The following is a 22,968-nucleotide window of genomic DNA, read 5'->3' on the forward strand; positions in this document are numbered from 1 at the left end:
GCACCTGCAGGCCCCAGCGGCGGCCCGGGGCCGGGCTGCCCGTCCTCGCCGAAGATGAGCCTGAAGTCGAACTCGTCGCTGGCGCCGCAGTTTGCCGTAGTCATGGGGTTGGCCGGCGGGGCGAAGCGAAGCGAGACCCCCCCGGCAACCCCGGGCCGGGCTGCGCTGGGCCGCCGCCGCCGCTCAGGGCCGCCTCATAGCAGCGGGCGGCGCCGCGGGCTGAGGGACGGCGGCGGGCGGCGGGGCGGGGGGGCTCCGACTGTCAATCAGCGCGGGGAGCGCCTGCTATTGGCCGCGCCCGGGGAAGCCCCGCCTCCCTCCGGCTAGGACACGCCCCTCTGTTGGGAGTCGCACCCCCCCCCTCCCTCAGCGCTCGGGTTTTGTCTCGCGCGGGGTTTGGGCCCGTGACGCCGCGCGGCCCCGCCCGGCCGCGGGGGCTGCTGGGGGATGTAGTTCGCAGGGAGGCACCGCCCAAGGGGAGCGCGTAAAGGGGCGGGGCGGGGCGCGCCACGTGGCGGCGCGGGAGCGCGCCCGGCGGGCACGGGGCTGGGGCGCGCCGCCAGGGAGGGGGCGAGGGGAGCCGGGGCTGGGGGGGTGCTCCTGGGGGCAGGCTGTAGGTTTGGGGGTTAGTGCCTTGTGGGTCGGATTGCTCAGTGCATCTGTAACTGAGGGTATCGCTGTGCACAGGGCTGAGCGCGTTGCTGCTCGCATCAATGCAGATGTGCAGGTGTGGCGGCCCCACCCGTGTCTGCAGCCAGGTGCGCCTGTAGGTCAGCAAAGGTGATGAGAACAGAGCTTGGTGCCGGTGTAGAGTCCTGGGTCCAGGTGAATTGTGAGGGCCCAGTTAATGCCATCTGTCTGCACGCTCGTAAAGAAGCTCAGTAATCTGTGCTGAAGAAGCCCTGCCTAAACAAAAAGCCCCTTTCTGGTGTTACAGATTTGGTGGAAGCAGAAAGCATTGTGCTTAAAAATAAAACTGAAAAACCTCTGCAGGCCTTGGCAAGGGAGGAGCCCGTCTAACTGAGGATGGGATGCTCCATGTAGCACAGAGTACAAAGCCGCTGGGGGTTTGCCTTTCCCTTAATCCTCTAATGCACCATCCCTTCTGCTGTCGCTTCCCATGCACCATGAGCTGTTTCTGTATGTAAAACCCATGAGCAACTGCAGCTATTGCTCCTCCAGTGCTTAAACTGAAGGCTGATGCTCCTGCTAGGGGAGCCCACTCCCTCTCCTAAAGGAAGCCCAAACTTTTACGAGCCCTTGGTTTGTTGCCTCTTTTATACCTCTAAATCCAAGGTCATGGAGCAAGACAAGCTGGAAAAGAATGTGTAATTGGATTAACCAAGGCTTAAAAAAAGCCCTCCTGCCTTCATTCTTGAATGAAAACAGGTCTTTGAGAAATGTTTCATGATAACAGATAATTTTTGACTTAAAACTTTGGGATAATCTTTCTGATTCTCAAAGCAGATAAATTATAATTCATCTTATTGTTAAATAATGGTTGTGTCAGGTTACAGCAGGTGGAGTAACTGTAGTACTTTCCTGTTCTGCTACACCAGCACGTTATTCATTATGCATGTCCCTGGAGTAAAATACAACCAAATTTGTTTTTGCATAAGGGGGTACGTGAGCACAACAAGCATTTGATCCCGGTTCTTTGATAAGATGCTCAGAGTATAATTCTAATCAGCAGGCTAACCTAAAAATGTACACTAGTGTTCCTTTCCTCTGACTGTAAAACGAATCTTTTCTCCACTGTTTGAGACAGATACTCAGAAAGCTATGATACCTGCAGGTCATTGGGGAGTGGTTCCAGTCCTACTTACAGCTGTTGGTAAAAAGGAGAAAAGACTACATATCCTGAAATAAAATAGAGCAATCGGTTATCTCGTGGCCATCTAGCTAACAGAAAGGATTTACAGAATTTGTAGGAAGTAAGGCAGTAACCTTCATAAGGCTTTTTCCTTCAAAATCAGGTATATCCAACTCTTTGAATTCAGAATTACTGTTTCTTGCCAGTGATACCCTCCTTCCTTTGTCTTTTCTTCACCATATTTCTTCACTCTACTTTCTTTGTCCTGCTGCACCAAAATCCACGTCCTTTCTGCGCTGAATTTGTAAAAAGAAAAACCCCTTCAACCCCCTTCCACAGAGCTGAGGAGTAATTGGGGCGTGACGGAGAGCGAGTTGGCAGAGGCCCTCAAAAGAGTGACGTGGGTTTACATCAATTTCCAGGGACTTAGGTCAACCTCTGCGCTTGAGGTCCGCAGCGTGGATGGCTGATTTGGCATTAGCTTGCTACCACTGCCTGCTGAACCAGCGGTGGTAACGAGGGCAGCGTTATTTCGCTTGTGTTTTTGTGAGGGGGTGCTTTTGTTTATTCATCTAATATCTGTAGGTGGTTTCTGTCCTTGCTGCTTTTAGGCTGTGTTATTTCATCCAGATGGGGATACACCTTGATCTGGTCAGAAGCTGGAGTAACTGCGTGTGCCTCGAGAAGGAAAGAACACGCTTCCTGTGGTATTTGAATCCTTTCCAAACTGGGGCTATTTTCTAGGCGTGTTGTGACTCTCGGCTCCAAAAACCTGAGGGCTGCGTTGTGCCGTGTTTTATTTTCCACACATCATCCTATGCTGGATAGCAAGGAATTCTGGAGCTGCAGCCACATCCCAAGATCTGTATTTGTCTTGGAGAAACAGGGATTCCTCCCCCCCTTCCTACGGGCAGCAAATCAAACCCAGCTGTGCAATTGTAGCCAGAATAGGCTTTGGAAGAAGCATGGTCAGGCATTCGTTCTGCATGATTCAATAAACCAAACAGACTCGAATTAAGAATATAATGCACAAGGTTGTATTTCAGATGCTTGATCTCGTTCCCTTTCGTGGTTGAATCTGGACCTGTTTAGAAGCCACACACACCAGCGTGGCATAGAAAGGGCAGATGAGAAAGCACAGAGAAAGACTTCTGGAATCAGCAGATAGTGTTCTTTGGCTGCGTCGACGGTTATGCTTTTTACAGCTACTATTGAAAAAAAGCATGAGTGCAGAAAGATTTTTTTTTTTTTTTACTGTTGCAAATATATCCGTAGACACTTGCACTCATTTGCAAATGGCATAAAAACAAAATATCACAGCTTTTATTTCTCTCACTGCTAACAAGTCAAATCAATTTTTTAAGCATGCAGAACCGTGTTACGTAGGAGACGGATACTATTTCAGCATAGAGGCAGTGTTTGGGGAAGTTAAATTCAGCAGTTATATAGAAAAGGGGCTTGCATTCTGCACACAAGGTCATAGGTTATTTATATTCAATATGTGACATCTGGCATTTAAATAATTTCCTTGGCTAATTACCAGTGCCTGGGTGAAATGTGAAACTTCTGCCATTGGGGAATTAAAAGGAAAACAAAAACAAAAGTAGATTGCAGAGCGCTGGAAAGTTTTGTAGGAAAATTAGGAGTTGTCCTAATTCAGGCATCAGAATACATGGTAAGAGAAAATGGAGTAAAAGGGAGTAATTTGACTGAACTTTGATAAATTTTAAGATTTCTGGGAAAATTTGCAGCCATCCTTTTCAGACTCACCATGCCACGACTGTTGATTTGCAACACTCCTATCTAGATTTCATGCTCAGCATTTGATCAATGGGGCATTTGTAATAACAAGATCACAAAGTGAAAAAAAAAAAAGGTTGCCTACAAGGTGTGTGTTGACAAAAACACACCTACATAAAAATTTAATGAGGTCATAGAGTCTCATTTAACCATTTTACAGGTTTCCCCGGGAAGTTTCACCGCTCCCGTAAACTTCCTGCAGCCTTATTAGTACATTTCAGTAGATTTTTCTTCAATATGCATTTTACATTAAACAATCAATGCTTTGCTTTATTGTTTGCTTTACGTGGCAGAGTGTTAAACAGACATTACTTCATGAAGTTTGTTGCTGCTTTATATTTCCATAGTTTTACACAGCGGGGTTGAATCCCCCCATTTGGAAGTTACCATCACACACTAAAAAGAGCAGAGGGTCTGGAAACCTGGCACCTAGTTGCATTGCTCTCTCCGCAGAACTTCCATTTGTAGCATTTTGCTCTCAGATCATCAAGTGAAAGCCAAATAAAATTATCAGCTGCGTTATTACTTACTGGTATCAACATATAAGGACACTCCAGGCACAGGTATTTGCTTCCGAAGAGATTGCTTTTATAGATACCTTAGAGTCTTATTACAAAGCCTGCAGTGGTTTGTTGGTGAAATCAGATGACAACTGAGATTGCTACCGGAACAAGAGCAAACTCCTTTAATGCACAGTGATGTTTGCATAAGATAAATATTTGTGGAAACTCGAATGAGGTTTCATAAAAGCTCTTAGGCTTGATACAAAGTCTAAGGGGGCATTTTAATTACTTTTGCATATTTTAACTTTCATTTTTGAAGGTTTGCTAGCCTGCAGAAAGTCCTCTCGCTAAGGTAAGGACTGGGACATAGAAAACGTGTTCAGTTCCAAGCTTCCAGTTTCTTAGAGGCTAACTTTTAGACTTTCCCAAAGGGCATAATTAATTTGCTCATTATGTAGTCATCTAAAACACTGCTGTTGGTTCCCTCTAAGGTGATGATAATGCAGATTTTGTTGTCTCTTTTTTTTACTTAGATAGCACATGCCTCTTCATAAGGACTCCAAAGTTTGGAATATTTCTTAAACATTGCTTGAGCAACCAAGCAGCCTAACTGGGTGATTTGGGCTGGTATTTCTCTTTGTGCTGGAAAAGGAGAAGCATCACACGACTATCACAGGAAAATGGAACCCGTCTCTGAGCCTCTTGCTAGTTCTCTAGGACCTCTACAGAATATGATAATCCTATGATTTGGCTCTGTTTTTGTTCAAGTGTACTGCCTGTATGAATCCTGAGGGGCTCATTCTTCAGTGAGAGACTGTCAGCCTTGTGCAAATCACTTTTGTCCTTGACTCAGGTCAGCCTAAGCCAACATAAAACAATAGGCTCTAGTGCCGCGGAACGCTTGAAAGGCTCCTTGGTAGTTTGGATTTTGGACTGCTACCTTTTCTCTTTGTGGAACTGGATCCATTTTGCAGTCATCAGATCACATGTGCTCACACCACTTGTTTGGTCTGTTCCTAACGAGCTTTGTGACCCAGTGTCTTAATTTGGATACAACAGCTTTCAGCTGAGAGGCAACAGGTGTTGAACACGACTGCCATGTCCCAGCTGTGGCAGGTGCTTGTGTGTCTTTTGTACTGCGATCCATTCCAGTATGAAGTCGAGCAGCCCAGCCAGGTGGTTTACATTTAATTTTTGCTTTGCATTAGAATAAAAGTAGCACTGGCATCATCATCAAGAGTTTTCATTAACTGCTCCTGCCCCTCAGTTTTGAGTTGATTGAGTTTCTGCCTGGCTTGGTGTCCAGATTGCATAGAAGAGGGTTGATGCTTCTTTGACCGAGCAAGGGCTGGGAGGTTTAACTATTTGATTTGGTCACAGAATCAATCCTCACTACAGCCAGTTATCTGACACCATGCTGCTGGCCCTGGTCCTTATCTTTCTACCCTAACCCCTTCCCAGGCATAGGCTTTGCTGGGTCCTCTGGCTCCTTTTATGCAAGACTGAATTGTGAGATAAAGGTACTGCTGTCTATTAAAAATGTATGGGAAGCAGAAAAGTGAAAACTCAGAACTGATTAAATACTGCTTTAGTATTCTTCCAAGCTGGAGAATGAGCTGTTCAATTAACACTGTGATCACAGTCAGCTCTGGAAGGATATTACTTAATATATGTTCACACTTCTAATATTGATTTTTTTTTTCTGTATTTGCAGGTCCTATATATTTGTTTCTCAGATTTGCATAAGCAATGGGCTAGCTGTTAATTTATATTGAACAAAACAACTGAGTTTCAATGAATGCTCAAATAAAATGGATTTCTAACACGTATTCAAAAATCTTATCCCAAGGATTTATGTCATCTAGTCAGCAAGCAAAAACAAATTATATAATCAGTCTTTTTGCTTTTATCAAAAAGGCCATAAAGGTGTGAATATGCAGGCTGAGTTCACTGAGCATGTCACAAATCATCTGTCAGCAAATGCAAAATGTTTGACCTACTGCATACTCCTTGGTTGGCCAGGGCCTGGTGCTCCTATACATTAAGAAAGAATAATACCAATACACCACAAGGAGGTTAACTAGTAATAAGCTACAGAACAATTATTTTCAGATTAGGAAAACTGGTAAGAGAACATGCTAAACTTGTTAAATTTGACATTATGACAGTAATAGAATGGGTAAATAATTCTATTCTAGGTTTTAGCTAGAAACAACATAGTAGTTGCATCTAGAATGGTAGTAACAACTGGGAAACAAAGAAGGTAACCCAACGGGAAAGTCATCTCCATGAAAAAACAAACACACAGAAGTAATTGGTAATAAGTAGGTTAAGATCCATAAATGAAAGGCACTATATCAAAATTAAAAGCTACCTCAGGAGAAAGTAGATGGAAGTCAAAAAAATAATACTAGAAAACCTCTACATACTATTTATCTATTTATGTTACATCCATGAGGGAGCAGCAGCACAGCAAAACGTTTTGGCCTTCACAAATAATGTTCCCTAAAGCCAAGAGGGAGATGGAGTTTGTTAAGAATGCTGGGCTGACAACACCAAAGAAAAGCACAAAGGCCACTGTTCAAGCAGCAAATTATAAATGAACCTGGGCTCTATACTGGGGCCTCCAGTGATGTTTGCTCCATAGCAGGAAGACCAGCATTTGCTATAGCGGTACCAGATATGGAGATGTCTCTGTTATATTGTAGCTGCTGACTAACACTGCTAAACTAGTGGTTGGAAACAGATTCTGGCCTGAGCGGATTTGATACAGCTTCAACCAATAATGTGGAGATGAAAAGATGCCATGTACTTCTGCAAGCCATCTTCAAAGGCTTTTCTACAGATGGAAGATTAACACAAACCAGAGTTGAAGCAAGGCCTGCTATGAAACATATATCTGGAGGAAAAAGAATGCAAAACCCATGAAGATCAAAAAAAGCTCAGAACTATTGCATGGCAGAGTAGAGTGGTCTTTGATAAGGACACAATGAGGTTAAAAATAATTTAGCTTTTGCTAAACTTAAGAGAATGGGGGGAAAATCAGGAAAAGAACATTTAAGATTAACATTTGAGGAAAAATGTAAAAAAAAAAAAAAAAAAAAAAAAAGAAAGAAAAAAACCAGCAAGAAAGATACTCCATCAGGGAATTGATCTTATTAGAAGGAAAAAAAAAAAGCTTGAAAATTGTTGTTTTGCCACTTTTGTCTCTCCTCTTACTCTTTGTATTTTTATAGAATAAGAGCCAAGTAAAACATCAAAAAGATGTATAATTTTTCTATCTCAAATATCTACTGCTAATATGCAATCTACCTTTTATCTTATTGTAAACAAAGAAAATAGGCAGACAGTAGATACAAGAGTTTTAATGCAATGTTAGAAAGCTATGGATAAAGATTCTGGAAAAGAAAGACGTTGGAAGAGGAGAGTAATGTAAAGAGATGAGTAAATGCATGTGTGTGTGGGCACTGCTGAGTGCCCACTGCAGAACCACAGCAAATAAATGAATCAGAATAGGTTCTGTTTATATAGACTTTTATCTGGTCAGCCATTAAGACAGCAGGAACAGAGGTAAAATCTGAAATTCAGCCTAAAATCTAGGGTTGGACAACAAAGGAAATGCTTTCAAAATCTTACAGTACTATGACTGCAAGCCTGTCCCTGTAAATAGATGTTTTCGGCACATCAGCTGGCCATAATAGATATTGGGACAGTGTCAGCCTACTTCCTGTTGAAATAAAACAACACATGTCCGTTCTCAAGCCTTGTTCTGAACAGTCCAAAATGGTTTCTGAAACATGCAGAGAAAACGATTTTAATCAAAGGAAGGATCCTGAGGAATAATGTGTGTTTTAGCAGCAGCGTGCAGAGTAACAGTATGCTTTTGGTTAAGTTCCTCTTAGAGTAGGAGGCTATGGGTTGAAGCAGTTAAAGAAAATATCCCATAAATCCAGTTAAAAATAGAAACTAATTAACCCATAAAACCACCCAAAAAGACAGGTTTCCAAACAAAAGGATGGGACCGAGTTATTTTTGGAAAACATACTTCAGTATTTATAAACTAACATATAAAAGTATAAAATACAGGGAGGTGCTAGTCCCTCCTGCAAATCTCTTCATTAACTTACTAAGCCCTTTTGCTGAGCTAAATGTACTCACAGACAAGAAAAGGCGAAGCCTCTGGAATCTGCTAGTTAGTTTTCCATTTGAATTAAAACATATACATCTTCTCCAGTTTTGCTCAATTAAAAAACAAGAAGCAATCCATCAGCCATGAAGCGGTTTCTGCTGGGCAGGGATTCAGCAGGAAGTAGTCAGCAGGACTGTATGTACCCACAATCACTGTAATGTATGACTTTTTTAGCATGTAGTGGCATTAAGCTGTCCTGATGGCTTTGAGATACTTTTGCTCAGCAGAAAAATGCTGAAGAGAGCAACAGCTGCCCTTCTTGGTGCTCTCCTGCAGGCAGCCTCTAATCCTCTGGGTTTATACAGTTGCTCGAGAACCATTAAAAGGAAAAGCCTTCTAAAACACCAGAGGCACCAAGTGGGAAACTGCTTGCACCGAGTTCTACCTGTATGAGGAAACTCTGTGTTTTGTGCTTATGAAATTTCTACAGTGGCACCATCCAAAACCAGTCAATATATTAAAGATCTGTATCACAGAATACTGTCTCTCATTTATTATCACAAAGGGAGGGGTGTGTCTGCCACAGTATGACCATAAACTGGAAGTGAATCTTTTTCCAGTCAAGACAGCACATGAAAGTTATTCGTCTAGCAGCTTCCAAAGTTGTAAACCCAGTTCAACTGGCTACCAGGCTCTGACTGTGCTTGGTACAAAACAATTGGTATGTACCAGTGAATCAGACAAAAGATCAAACCAAAAATAGTCTCAAAGTTGATATTTATATACATTCAGAGTCTTAAAAACAGTCTTACTGGATTTCTTTTCTTTTTTTTTTTTTTTTTTTTGTCATTGGGAATGCCCTAATAAATTATACCAAGATTGTTATAAAATTGATTGTAAAAGTTTAAAATTAAGCTTTAAAATGATTTAGAGTAGAAAACAATTGCAAGCCAAGAAATGTTACTGTTGGAGTAAAACTTGAAAGAAATCCAAGCTTGTTAAGGCATAGAACCTCATACAGTATATGCAAGGAATGTTAACTCTTTCCTATAGCAGCCCTTTAGTTGGAAAATACATTTGATGAATCCTTGAAAATGAATTTAATCTGGGATTACAAATCTATTACAGTAAATCACATCAAACATTTGGTATTAATGTACAGTGTTCATGGTGTCCGTAACTTTGTGAGATACCTAAAATTCTTCTGTCAATTAAATGTAATATCAATTCACTATTTGAGGCTTTATGGTAGAAAACAGTAGCTACATGTGGTTTATACTGCAAAGAGAATCACAAATAAGAAAGATCCTAAAAGGAAAGGAATGATTGCCAGTAAACTGTACAAGACCAAAGGTTAAGTAACTCTCAGAACATGGGGTTACGGGTCAAAGTAGTTAAAGGGAAAATATCCCAGAAATACATTGAGAAAATGAACTAATTAACCCATGAAATCACCAGAATGACAGGTCTTTAAACAAAAGAGTGGGAAGAATTTCTATTTGGGAAATCTATTTCAATATAACTGGCCCAAATATAACTCCAAAGTTATATTAAAATAGTGTAGGATTTAAATTTCCTTGTACCTAATCTCTCTGCACTTCTCAATAGCGTCTCAAACACTCAAGAAAAATATTATTTTTGAAGAGAAGTTTTTATATTTTTTCTGCCTCAATGTGGGACGTATTTCTACACCACCTTAAACCAACCTAATGCACAGCTGCCACAGCCTGCCTCTCCAGCAGCCCTTAGCTGCTCAGAGATTTGTGCTGATGTGAGCACTGCGCAGTAAGTCAGCTCAGGGATCTGAGCCAGTTAAAAACAGCTCTCCAAAGAAAGCAACTTTTTGTCTCAGTTCCCTGAATAGCTCATTATTTGGTAGCACGGCTGGCACAGGGGAGGGACCTCACCTCGCTCGGTTTCACGCAAGTTTGATATAAAGGGCTACAGAGAGAGCCCCTGGGACCATCAGCTGTCCAACACTCAGTGGCTAACCATCTGTGTACGAGCATCGTAGCTCACAAAATAGTGACTTAAACTATAATTAGCTTTAGGGTCCACAAATATGGCAGCTAGTAAATTAAACGGACAAAACTTCGCTAAATCTGATACCTCTGACAAGGGAACGGTGACATCTTTCAGCTGGTAAGTCACAAATCACCCAGCATGACTTGTTCTAAGTTGTTAGAACCAAAGGTGCAGTGAGTTTGCTGCACCGGTCTAACACCTCCCTGCTACGGGAAGGAGGGTTTACTGCTTGCTCTCCTTCATTTGGCCATCAGAGAATGGACTTAACTTGCTAAACCAGATGAAAAAGCCTCACTTACTTTTGCTGTGTTAATTTTCTGCCCGAGGCAGTACAAGGTGGGAACAGGATCACTTTCTTGTGGAAGCAGCAGGTTTTTCTCAGCTCAGCTCTGCCTACCGCCTTTGCCTGCGGGGCTGCGGATTCATGTCCTGGTCTGATTGCTGCTGGGTTGGTGAAGTGGCTGCCTCTCACAGCCACCTACACAGCTTACAGAAGCAAAGCAGTGAACACCCCTTCTGCAGCTGCAATGAAAATCAGCCACGTTAGCCCCAACAGCTTAAAGAGCAGCAATTCCTTAGCTCCCTCTCAACGCAGACCTGAAAACTGGAAAAAAAATGAAAAATCACATGGATCCTGTACCTTTGTCACCCCCATTCTCCTCACCTGCCAAAACACATGTGAAAGACTCTGCACATAGCCCCTTTCTGTTCCGTTCCTCCACTGCTGTGCCTTCTACACACCCTCTCCATAAAAAGCGTAATTTGTATCAAATGAACATGCCCACTTCCAAAAAAAGTCAGTAAGGTACTGATAAGGATGAACCTGCTGCTTCAATGTACATTTTCAATTGCTTGCCCTGCTCCTCAGCATAGACAGAGAAAAGCAAAAAGCTTTGAAAATGTTGGGGTATCTGCAGGTTGGATCAGAGAACAAACCGTGGAGAATGAATGGGGGGCAGCAAATGCACAAGCACAGGTTTCTGACCTACAAGACTTACAGGAAAAGCCAGCACAAGTCAGACAGAGTGCAGAAATCACTGGAATCAGTTCAATTTGACTGCGTGCCAGAGCATACTCTAATCTAGGGAACAGAGCCAGACCTGACCCCATTTGCAGGACCTTTGTTGCCGTTTTAAATGTTTCTTTACTGTACCAGAAAACAAACCCAAGACGATATTAACTTAGTAATTAAACAATAATTAGCAGAAGAGGCAACGCTTTGATCTGCACCAGCTAGGCAGGCTGCCATTAATGCCAACTGGATATATTAAGTATAGATCTTTCTCTAACGACGTTTTAATCAATTGGAATGAATAAATGAATGTAGGCTACAAGATAAACTACAGCACCTATGTCTCAAAACCTTCTTATTTCATTCTTTTATACTTAAAATCAGCAACCTAGCCATTAAGGTCAGTTGCAGTTACAACAAATACTAGGAAATAAATTTAATATTAACGTCTGTTTGTACTTTGAGACTAATAAGAATATGGTGATATGGTGTTAGGCAATACCAGCTAAAGGGTTTCTTCCTTCTCACTGCACCTTAGGAGCATGCCATCAGCTCACCTGTTTTGGCACAACCATTTGTCAGACCAGCCTGTGAGATAGGTCAAGGAACCAACCCAGCTTTATTCTTTATCTGAGGGGAGAGAGATTGATATAGTTAGGTAAGTTCCCTGATCCGATCCAAAGCATGGCCCCACACAAAGCTGTGTCAGCACAACCGTTCAGGGGTGGTGTAGTGGCTGCAATAAGCAATGCAGACCAAGGACATCTTCAGCCAGTGCTGATGCCAAACTCTGTGTCATGAAATGCAAGTGCACGAGTGGTACTAATAACTGTGCCTGCCTGCACGGGGCAATAGCAAAAGGCCCCCATACACTGCCAAGGCAACAATTCATCACAACGTCTGTAAAAGGGACCCAGAACAAGTTTATAAGTGAACAGATGCTATCTCAAGGGTAAGTGCTGCAAATGCATTCCTGTAGAGTGACTTTAGAAGAAAACCTGTGATGAGGCAGATCAACAGGGAGGGAAACTAGGAGAAAGTAAGTCTGAAAAGTAACTACTGAGGTCTATTGCAAGCAATAAAACCAGGGCAATTGAACTATTTGCTATTGGATTTTCTCTTGTTAACCTTACTTAGTTTCACAGGTATGACTTGCGTTCAATAAAGAGAAAGATGATCACTTCAAAGGACCGTTGTTAGAAATAAGTGATAAGCAATAGTAAATCATCAGGAAAAACAGACTGAAGCCTGCTTGAAGTTTGTATTCCCTTTGAGAGAATCTTTAAAGCACTTGGACAACAACTCATCGATTTATCCCCTTCCCCACAATTCATACCAGTAACTCTGAAAACAATCTGTCCTCCAGGGATGATTGTTGTTCAAAGCCATGGCTCTGATAGATGTATTTTTTTGTCTCAGATATAAGCAAGAGCTACAAAAGGTTAAAAATGTGGGTATAGTTCAGATAAACATCTAAAAGTTTGGATATTCATCTGAACACTTTCTGTCAGAAAAAGAAAAAAAAAAGTGCTGTACGTCTTATGAGAAATAGGCTTATTTGTGATGTTGTTGGCACTTTTATTTCTGTTCTCAGCTGGAATATGATGAAAGTAGTCAACTTCTCACATAGTGTTTTGTCTTCAGAAGTTGTGGGGAAAAAGTTCAATTCTAAAAAAAGATTACGGTGAGAATCTTGTCCTATGTAAACTAACTTTGTTTCTTGTTACTGAAAAAGACGAAGTTGGTAAAGTAAAATTTTGGTGAAAACTGAGAAGTTGCACATGGTTCAGAACCTTTATCAGGAGTCAACATTAGTTAAAACAGCAAAAGGAAATTAAAAACAATATGGCTTAAATTGCAGCTCAGTCACTAATTCTATAATGTTTCCACTTCAGAGATGGTAAAATTGGCAGGCAGCAGCTCAAGAAGAAATCACTGTATCCATTTTATGTTCAACATGAAAGACATCTTCTAATTTTTAGGTACAATGCACTAATCCAAAATGCTTCTCCTAATTAACCTATAAACTAACTCTGACAACCACCAAGTTTGTTCAACTTTGCCTTGAAATGAAGCTTGACCATTTGAAGTTCATTGTAGGAGTAGGGTCTTAGCTATTGCCAGAGTAAAATTGTCTACAGTATATAAATTTCTTCCAAAAACTAAGTTTCATTTCCAAAATGCCTTAGGAATGTATCAGTCTTTCATTACAAGTCAGTGGGACGTAGTCTCCAATAACAGATCTGAAAATGGAACTTGAACTTTTAAATTATTCAGACTTGTTGATTTTTTGTGCTTTTTAAACCAACAACTTTATGCGACGAGGATACACATTCATCTGGAAAGGCCACGCTGTACACGTGTGCACAAATCTTCACGCTGTATCCAACAGGCTGCCCTGCCTCACCAGGGGCAGCTATGGGAACACCACATCACTTCCATAATGGCAGCTCACATTTTTTTTGTTGGAACATATGGGTATGGTTAATGCTTCCTTGGGCTTGCTCTCTTGGAAAGTCTAATGTCAAGGACATCCAAATCAACCAGGTAGTAAACATCTATAGGACACAGTCTGACAAATACTTCTCTTGTCAGCAGTGCTGACTTAAACCACCCTTGTTACAGGTTCCTCATTCCCCCAAAACAACTGCTCAGAAGGTTGCTGGAAGGGGGCATGGAGGAGAGCATGTTCTTAACCAGCATCAATTCCCTAATCTGTTTTACCCCAAAATGTCATGAAAGATTGTACTGCTGCAACTATGACAGTGATACAGATCTGAGAAATGAACAGCTGGGGATTGAAGAACACTGACACCAGAAAAGGTGTTTGTCAAACTACAGCAGCCAAGCTGACGGAGAATAAAATGTTTCTGCTACTTATCTAGGCAGCCAATTAAAGGAGAATTCTTGGGAAGTAAAAAGGAATTAGTGAAAGATTGGCAGCAAAACTTGTCCTTTAAATAACAAAACTATTTCAAAATGAAACTGGGGATTCCATTTAAACAGCCTGAGTAGAATTCAGTGCCTTGCTTGCAAATATGCAGAATCACAGAATGGTTTGGGTTGGAAGGGACCTCAAAGCCCATCCAGCTCCAACCCCCTGCCATGGGCAGGAACACCTCCCACTAGACCAGGCTGCTGACAGCCCCATCTGGCCTGGCCCTGAACACCTCCAGGGATGGGGCATCCACGGCTTCTCCGGGCATTCTGTGCCAGTGCCTCACCATGCTCAGAGTAAAGAATTTCTTCCATTCATGTAATCTAAATCTACCCTCCTAGTTCAAAACCATCACCCTCATTCCTATCAGTTGTATACTCTGGTTTCCCGTTTACAAATTCACAGTATAGACCATTTACTTAAAGTACCAAACTGGGCTTGTTTACACACAGCTTGTGTAATAGAGTTCTTACTGAAGTTTCAAAAATTGTAAAGGGTCAGATCTCCCCATGCTGCATATTCAGAATTCCTAGGGAAATCTGATGCAGTTTTGTCTGTGCATGAGCTGGATGATGTTGTCCTTTTCTTCAAAACCAAAACAAACAAACAAAAAAACTATCTATCTATAACTCAAGCTCTTTTTATGAGGACTAAGAAGATGCCCTCTCAAAAAGGATCACACACAGTTGAAATCACACTGTAATAAGCTCACTCTGCTTAGTCTTCAAGGGGGTCTCTCCTTCTCCCTCCCACCCCAGACGCTGTTGCAGTTGCATACAACATTTTTATGAACAAGCTTGTTGTTACTGACTCTTGCAGTTTATTGGAAAATTAGAAATTGAAATATGCAGACTATTTTATAACCACACATAAATTTACAGACTTCCAAGATCCAGTGTGTTTGCCTATTCCCAAACCAGATTACACAATACAGGCATTTGTAAGGGAAAATTCACAGACAGATTTGTAAAGGCTCTAAAACACTCAGAAAAGAACTGCTAAGCAGCTGCTCATTCCCCACTTTTATGAATACTGGACTGAATTATTACTCCATATAATACAGTATTTGTTTTGTCGTAAAGCAGGAGGTAATCCCTAAATCTTAGTCTGTTTATGGATCATTTTTGTCTCCCCAGTGATACTGACAGAGCCTGGTAAATTTTCTGAAGGGCAGGGGGACTAGACTGAGTACCTTTCAGACTGACCAACCTATATGCTGTCAAAGAGATTCCAAAGAATATGCTTTTGTTTTACGAAACAAGGGCATTTTTGTTTTGCTCCACCCCTCTCAAATCGTTCCCTTTAGAAATGACTCTTGGCAACTCTGCAAGCTTGTGGTTTTTTTTTTGTTTGTTTGTTTGTTTTTTATTATTATTCTATAGACAAAAATATGGAGACAGGAGTCAGATAAAAACTAAAATACATAAATCCTTTTAAAGGAACTTCTATCTTATCTAGGCTTATTTTGATGTGGTAGGAATATGGAGACTGGAACCAACTGTACTTTTTTTTTTTGCCAATCTGCACTAGAGCTTATGAGTGAATAATGTCATAAAGTTGATTTGCTTTCCCAAATATATGTTAAAAGATCCACAGATAACAACATCTAGTTTGTCTGTCACCTATCACAGCAGCTCCAAGAAGTACCTGGATTCATCAGGAAGACATGAAGGTGTCTTGCGTGGAAGATATCATCATCTTTTGAGTTTAAAAAATAATAGGTCCTCAGGAAGAGCATCAAAGATAATTGAAAAATGGTTAGCATGGATCCTGGAACAAGTTCTCTTTCAATTCTTTCCGCTGAACCTTTGCCTCTCCTTACATTTTTCCATCCCTCATGCTCTTTGGGACCAGTCCAGTGTGGAGGATATCTCTGCAAACCTTGGCTTCGCTCACAGCCAAGTAAAGCAAAGGATCAAACTCGTTTGCCTGTCTAGAGCAATCAGAACTTCAAGTTTATCATTCAGAAATCATATGGACCATAAACTGAGTATTTAATTGGCCTCTTTTTTTGAAAGAACTGGTCTCACAAGTCATCTTGGGAACAGAACATCTGTCTTCTCTGCCTGGATCAGAGAGGGAACAGAGAAGGAGCATTGCTGAACTTGTGGACACAGTCAGACTTGTGCAGCTGATCTGTATTAAGAGGTGAACTCCCTCACACCGCCTGTAGTTGCCAGTCCTCTCAGATCTGCCCGTCTGACTTCACATGGAGCCACTCCCTAACCTGGTTCTGTCAGAATAATCTGCTTTTCATGGCAAACGATCAGAGAGCCATCGGAAAGGAATGAAAGAAAAGTGTTCCTTTTTGTTGGCTCCTGTTACTCTGGGGACTGGACAAGGTTCTCACTGATAGTTGGTTACCATGGCTATTAATACCCTGAAACAAAGTGAATGAATGCCATGATTTAGCTAAAGAAGAAAGGAGCAAAATCTCACTTAGGGAAACCCTAGAAATATCATAGGGGTAGGTGACTGTATAGCAGTTTCTTTAAAGTGAGAAACTGATGACCATTTGGAAAAAAGTCTTTACATTTTAATGATCTGTAAAGTTCAGCCTCTGGCAGTTCTATTTTAAAAAATAATCTTTTACAATTAAAACCAGTTTACTCAGAAACTGCTGCAGGAAGAAAACCATGATTGCTTGTCCACATCATGAATCGCCACAGCTTTTGTTTATTGCAGACTGACCCCCCAAAAAAATACTAAATGCTGATATCTTACGTGTATACAGACTAGGCACAGCATCTGTTACACGGTCAAGAAACAACTCCGACTGTCTTACTGCCAGGAAAGACAACTCACTTTGTACAAGAATGCTATTTGTCTGTTAGCCATGCGAGTATCCACTTAGCTCCCATTACAGCTCATTTGTAGTTGCCAATATCTACCCTTTAAATACTTACAGCTGCCACTTCTGTGTTGAAAAAGTATCTATTTTCATCTTTTCATTTAGGAGTGAGACACTGGCCAAAGCATCTGGTAATGTGAACTGTGGGGCCCTGGAGAGCCCGGGAACTGCACAGCCCGGTTCAAAGTCATCCCGGATGAGAATGAGAGCGCTTCTGGTGGCTGTGGCCCTTGGTTATCAAAAATAATCCACCCAATAAGTGCACTATTTGGCTGGCTTGTTTCTAACCCGCAGCAGTTCCCCCGGTCTAGTTAGCCAAACAGCTGTGCAAGCTGCACTTGCAGAACTGAGAGGGCGACGCGGGGGCAGGAAGAGGTGTCCGGGGTTACCTCTCTAGAATTGACTCCACCAGCCCTGGGTAACGCTGACTTGAGTGCGCTGTACTGAACCACAGGCAGGGGACTTCAGCCTAGACAGGCACTAATCCAAACCTTTCCCAAAGCGCTAATTCCCTAAACAAACATTTACAAATGTGCTGTGGATTCAGTAGCTATTTCAAGATATTCCTTCTCAGGAAATCATAGGGGGAGGGCACAAAGAGAAAAAACATGGTGTTCAATTTTAAATTCTACTCTTGGCTGAGTTGTTTGTCAGCTGCCATGATCTGTACAGCAGACTGGAAAGAAGCAATAAAACATCTAGGGTTAAATGACATCGTCTTGCCTAAAATCTCTTCCCTAAAATCACCATCTATCCTCAGAAATGGAGATTGCCATCACTCAGACTGTTGCCGTGTGCATCACAGTGGATGTGTACCCCATCAGAACTGCAGCTATTTCACCATAACAGAAAGCAGATACCAAGCCACCAAGTCCTCCCACTGCGACTGAATGTGTACGCACGCTGTAGGCATTTTCAGAACTCCAGCTGACACAGGCAGAGGCAGCCTCGCTATAAAGCAGCCACGTTAGCTGTAGCTGGCAAAACCCTTGCAGTGCATATTTCATTGCAGGGATGCATGACATCCTACAAAACGGAATAAATACTTGAGACGTTAGTCCGGCTCTGAAATCTGTTTGGGCCTAGCTGTTCTGCCAGTAGCCAGTCATCTTAACTGGTATTTTAACAATATGACTTCAATTACATGGAAATAACATTCGTCAGAGCTGTTCTCAGGAATCACAGAACTCGCAGAGCAGACTGTTTCCCAACGGGCAGTGCTCTTACTCAGCTCAGACTGTCACCGTGAGTTACGCTACCTGTAACGACAATTTGATGCAAACAAATACAACTCTGATTTGATTAATCAGAACCCTGCACATAAATAAGACCTACAAATGCAAAGGTTAGCCTGCCAAGAGAGATTCTCTGGGCCTGAATCTAATGAGGCTGTACTGACCTTTCCTGGGTGACGAATGCTGATTTCAGCAGTCCCCATTTCCCCTTCTTAGGGACTTTCCTTTCTTGGGCACCCTTGCTTGACTAAGTGCCATTCTTGCTATTGTGCCTCTACAGTTACTTGTGGGGTCCCAGAGTGAATCAGACCAGGGAACTGATTCCCCTGAGAAATAAAAGCAAGCATAAGCAAGCATCTCTGCTGGCACAGTGGGGGTGGCAAAGAGCAATGGAGGTTGCACTGAGAAGCAGGAAGCAAGAATTTGGTAAGGTAATTTGACATGAACCACAGCCTATTATGTGAGCCTTGAAAGCATACTATGCCTATGGTCCCAAAGCAAATATAACTATAAGAGGATGAAAGCACCGATGAGTCTGAATAGCTCAATGAAAGAGCTCAGAATGGGTGTCAAGTCAGCTTTCACAGTCCCTTGCCTTAGTTATAACTTTTTAAGAAAGAAAGTGTTTACATGTTTGAATTAAATGTTACAGCGGCTTATTTAGTAGCTTTGAGTGTCTCTGAGAAGTGTGTGTTGTTTCAGGAATAATTAGTCCCAGGAATACACTGGCAGCTCAGACACAGTGCCATGCCAGTACACCTGTGAGATTCAAGGACGGATGCCAACTCCCCTAACTGATGTTCCTTCAATACTCCTTTTTGGCATCCCTCAGTTCATCTCCAATCTCCATAAAGTCTAATACATTTCAGGAGCAATCTCACGCAGTCCCCCTGAAGTACTGGATAGCAGTTCCTTCCTTTTAAGCACACAATTTTAAAACTTCAAACAGAAAAAGGCCTGAAGCAAAATTCCAAGCCTAAATAGCTCTTAAGTTTGTGAGAACTTAGATCCAAAATATGTTACTTTAATCCAGCTAATTTACCCAGCACTTCATGCTTTCTAGTAATTCAGTCTAAAGCTTTACAGTCAGCTAGCAAAAACCTGGAACAACACTGATCTCCATTTTAAAGACTCTGCTGTCAAGAACCATACACAAGGAAGTATGTCCCAGTTCCCCTATCTATAGCGTGTAACTCTGAATTCAGGATGTTACCAGCAGCTCAGAACCACATTTAAATCACCAATACAAGCACTCAGGGAGAGAGTAAATCATCTTACTGATACGGTTTCACGTAACCCCATTTCCAGGCCCCTGTTTTAACTTTCTTCTCACTGGTTTGTCCAACAATATATTCTTTACGCTGCTTTATACAAAAGCTTGTCTTTCCTCCATGTCATGATTATGAAATTCAATCCACTCTTGAGTCCCTCAGCTTCTTCCTCCCTTACAACATCCATCCTCTAGCATCCCAGGGAGCACAAAAAGCACAAAAACGATGCACTTCATCTTCTCCTCTACTCTTGTGAAAAATGGGTCAGTCAGCTTTGTGCTCCTCCCCACCTTCTACCCTTTGTTTATGGTATATCCTGTCTGCCCCATCTTTCATGTTTGTTCTCTTAGTAAATTCTTCATAGCGGATGTTCCATATACTTACAACACTTGGCCTATTTTGGATGTTGCTATATTACATAAAATATGTTATTTCGCATAGACCTAAACTTCATCTTACAACAAAACCCCAAACTTTGTGCATAATTGCTAATGTTTTTAAGCCAGAAAAGGGAGGTTGGAATCTATTTTTAGACATTGCTAAGTTTCACTCACTTTTGATAATCTGCATTTTCCTTTTGTGGAGTGATGTTTTGTTTATAGTTTAGAAATTGTGTGTTAGATCTCACATGATGACCTTTAAAATAAACCGAGCTTAGTATCTCAATATCCACAGTGGCGTGGGAGTTTAAAGATGTGGTTGAAGATAGTTGTTTCTCGTTAGGAGGAAACTAATGACAGATCATGCAACTTCCTCACTTATCAAGGAAGATCCTCTTGGTGCTAGTTTTATGTAAAACTACAGCAGTTCATGATGTACTGTGGGTGTGTTTGTAATACACAGGCTAGTTGCTGACAGAGCTCAATACTACATATTGCTCTTTACTGGACTAACCTATACAAATAATTAGCAGAATACATTTGATAGCTTTTACCAGCTGTGCAGAGGTTATGAACTTGACTACAAAATAGTAGGCAGTCTGTAGAAGTGTAGTGGATAGAAATACACTAGACATTTCCCAATTCCATTTCTAGAATCGCAAGGAAGCTTATCAAACAACTGCACATCCAGTTGGTCTGTACCTTCTCATCTCACTAATGTCTGTGCTAAGTTGCAAAGAAGGGTCAAAAAATGAAAATGATTAAATTCTTTTAGGAGATCCAATGCATCTTAGACAGTACCAGGACAAAGTCCACAGAACCCCAGTATTACTTACTCTGAGTCCTGACCTGCAGACACAGCACTTGAAGGAACTACAAAAATATTTTAATTGCTTTTTTTTTTTTTTTTTTTTTTTTTGTCTTCTGCCACTGATCTTTGTGCTAACATTGTCAACAGGATGTTTCATGCTAAGAACTGGACTGTAACCAGCAGCTCATTCCACTTCAGTTAAAACATCCCTACTGTCTGCATATGTATTATCATTAGTGCAGGTGTTAGAGCAAAAGGCTCCCTATCTGTTTGCATCTTCCATTTTCATAATTCATCTTCAGTATTCTCGCTACATCGCTGCCCTAGCCAGTCTTTACCTGTCAAGAGAGGCACTTCAGGTGTTGAGTAACATTTGGTGGCAGATTTTGTTGGAGCAAAAAAGGTGGTGACCACTCTCGGCTGCCTGCTCTGCCCATCTGCTAGCTGCACCTGCTGAAGGCTTAGCACCCCAGACAGAGTGTGAGGAAGCAGCATTGTGGCAATCAGCACTGACACTAATCAAATGCTACAGGCAGTACACAGCAGAAGTCAAGGAAGAGGTATCTGTACTCCTTAGGGGTCTGTACTACCGAAGCAATCATTGCCAAGTGAAGATAGGAAGACAACAGATGTACGGGTTCATCATCCCAGCTAAATGCCTTCTTGAATAGAAGTCAACACCTGTACAGTACTGTACTGGTAACTCAAGTGTAACAGTTGAATACAGAATCCATTTTCACCCAAGGATGCAAGAAAGGCTTGTCATGGAAGAATGGGGATTAACAAGGTAACTGTGTTTGGATAAAAGGAGTGCTGAGCTTGACATGCTGATTTTAAACAATGGGTGGGGAAAAAAAATAAATAAATAATTCTAGAGATGCTAACTTCATCTTAGTGAGGCTGAAAAAATAACTGAGACCAGCAAATGTTCTGAGCTACCACTGGAGGACCTCCCTCTTCCCACCTCCACACTGACCTGAGTAAAGAGTAACTCCAATGAGCCCACAGTAGCTTTTTGTCTGTATCCCAAAGTCTGTTAAAAAGGTACAGAAGACTTCTTCTCTAAAGGCCAGGCTTTATTTAGTCAAAATGAGTTTAAGTCACAGTTACAAAAAAGCCAATCAAACTTACTAATGCAAGATGGAATACAGCCAGCTGCTTTCTACATGTCTGTTTGGAAAAGGGTCCTAGAACTGTGCAAAACCAGGTACCATTGCATACTAAACTAAGGCATATCCCTCCAGTTTGCTCACAGGCACTTTTATCAAGGAAACTTATTAGAGAGAGCAGAATAACAGTAGGCCACATACACATGACAAAAAAACATTGCAAGCAGCAGTAATAAACTACAGACCTGGGTGTGGGTCCTGGCCTTAGAACAGAATTATTTTCCACTGGCCCCAGGTACCTGTTTTGTAAGGATATAATTAGAGGATTAAAATGTCCCAGAACAGGACAGATCCTGTGTTTGTTACCTCTGTCATTTTGCCAGAGGGGAAGATTTCATGGCCTAAGGATAAGGTGTGGCTCCCCAAAAAACTGTAAAATGCATAAAGGAGAGTGTTCACTTTTTGTGCATGAACTCACACACAAATATCATTATTTATTGTTTGTCTTGTCGGGCCATATAGGATGTCAGTGTGATGACAGTGTGCTGTGGGGTTCTAAAGCACAGGGGAAGTGAGAAGAGTGTGAATTGTGTGGGCGAAATGTTCTCTCCGACCAGGTGATCCGCTGAATTCACAGGCTAGGCTGAGAGGGAAATGGTAAGCATAATGGCAATCTAGCAGTGATAGGTGAAAATACAAGTTGTTTTTTAACAGGATGAGGTTAGCTCTTCCTTTCATGGAAATACATCAACCCTTTCTGGAAAATCTCCTTTTCATCTAAATTAACTTTTTTGTTGTTGTTGTTTAATTAAGATGTATGAAAAAAAATAACCAAGTGGGGGTGGAACAAATCTGTTTGTCTTCATTGTGGTTCTCTGCAAGAAGACATGAAATGGAAACTGTCCTCCATCATACTTTGAGTTGCATTTGCTTCCACAGAACAGTGACATAGGGCATCACTTGAAATAAGTCATGTTTTACACAGCATGTTTCTAACAAAGAATGAAGAATCCTTGCACTGTGCCCTCAAGAGAGCTTAAATATGAATATGGATATGAGGAAAGCAGTTTTGAAGACAGAAACTATGGGTA

At 41.6% G+C, this 22,968-nt stretch overlaps 1 protein-coding gene and 2 long non-coding RNA genes across 4 annotated transcripts in view; 1 reads left to right on the top strand and 2 right to left on the bottom strand.

Moving 5' to 3' along the window:
- Positions 1-219, bottom strand: part of NFATC3 (nuclear factor of activated T cells 3) — a 66,150-nt gene extending 65,931 nt beyond the window's left edge. For both annotated transcript variants that reach the window (XM_084533409.1, XM_084533408.1), the window contains exon 1: positions 5-219. In XM_084533409.1, coding sequence (XP_084389535.1) covers positions 5-104 — 100 coding nt within the window. In that variant the 5' untranslated portion in view covers positions 105-219. The remainder of the gene's footprint in view (positions 1-4) is intronic.
- A 1,285-nt stretch (positions 220-1,504) lies between these two features.
- Positions 1,505-8,783, top strand: LOC311443342. Its single transcript, XR_014697233.1, has 2 exons — positions 1,505-2,520; positions 4,650-8,783. It is a non-coding gene; the product is annotated as an uncharacterized lncRNA (long non-coding RNA).
- Positions 2,341-12,026, bottom strand: LOC311443343. The gene is made up of 2 exons (XR_014697234.1): positions 11,840-12,026; positions 2,341-10,874 (listed from the first exon to the last, which is right to left on the bottom strand). It is a non-coding gene; the product is annotated as an uncharacterized lncRNA (long non-coding RNA).
- Positions 12,027-22,968: the final 10,942 nt, after the last annotated feature.

This window comes from Aythya ferina, assembly GCF_964211825.1.
Source record: "Aythya ferina genome assembly, chromosome: 12".
Classification (NCBI taxonomy): domain Eukaryota; kingdom Metazoa; phylum Chordata; class Aves; order Anseriformes; family Anatidae; genus Aythya; species Aythya ferina.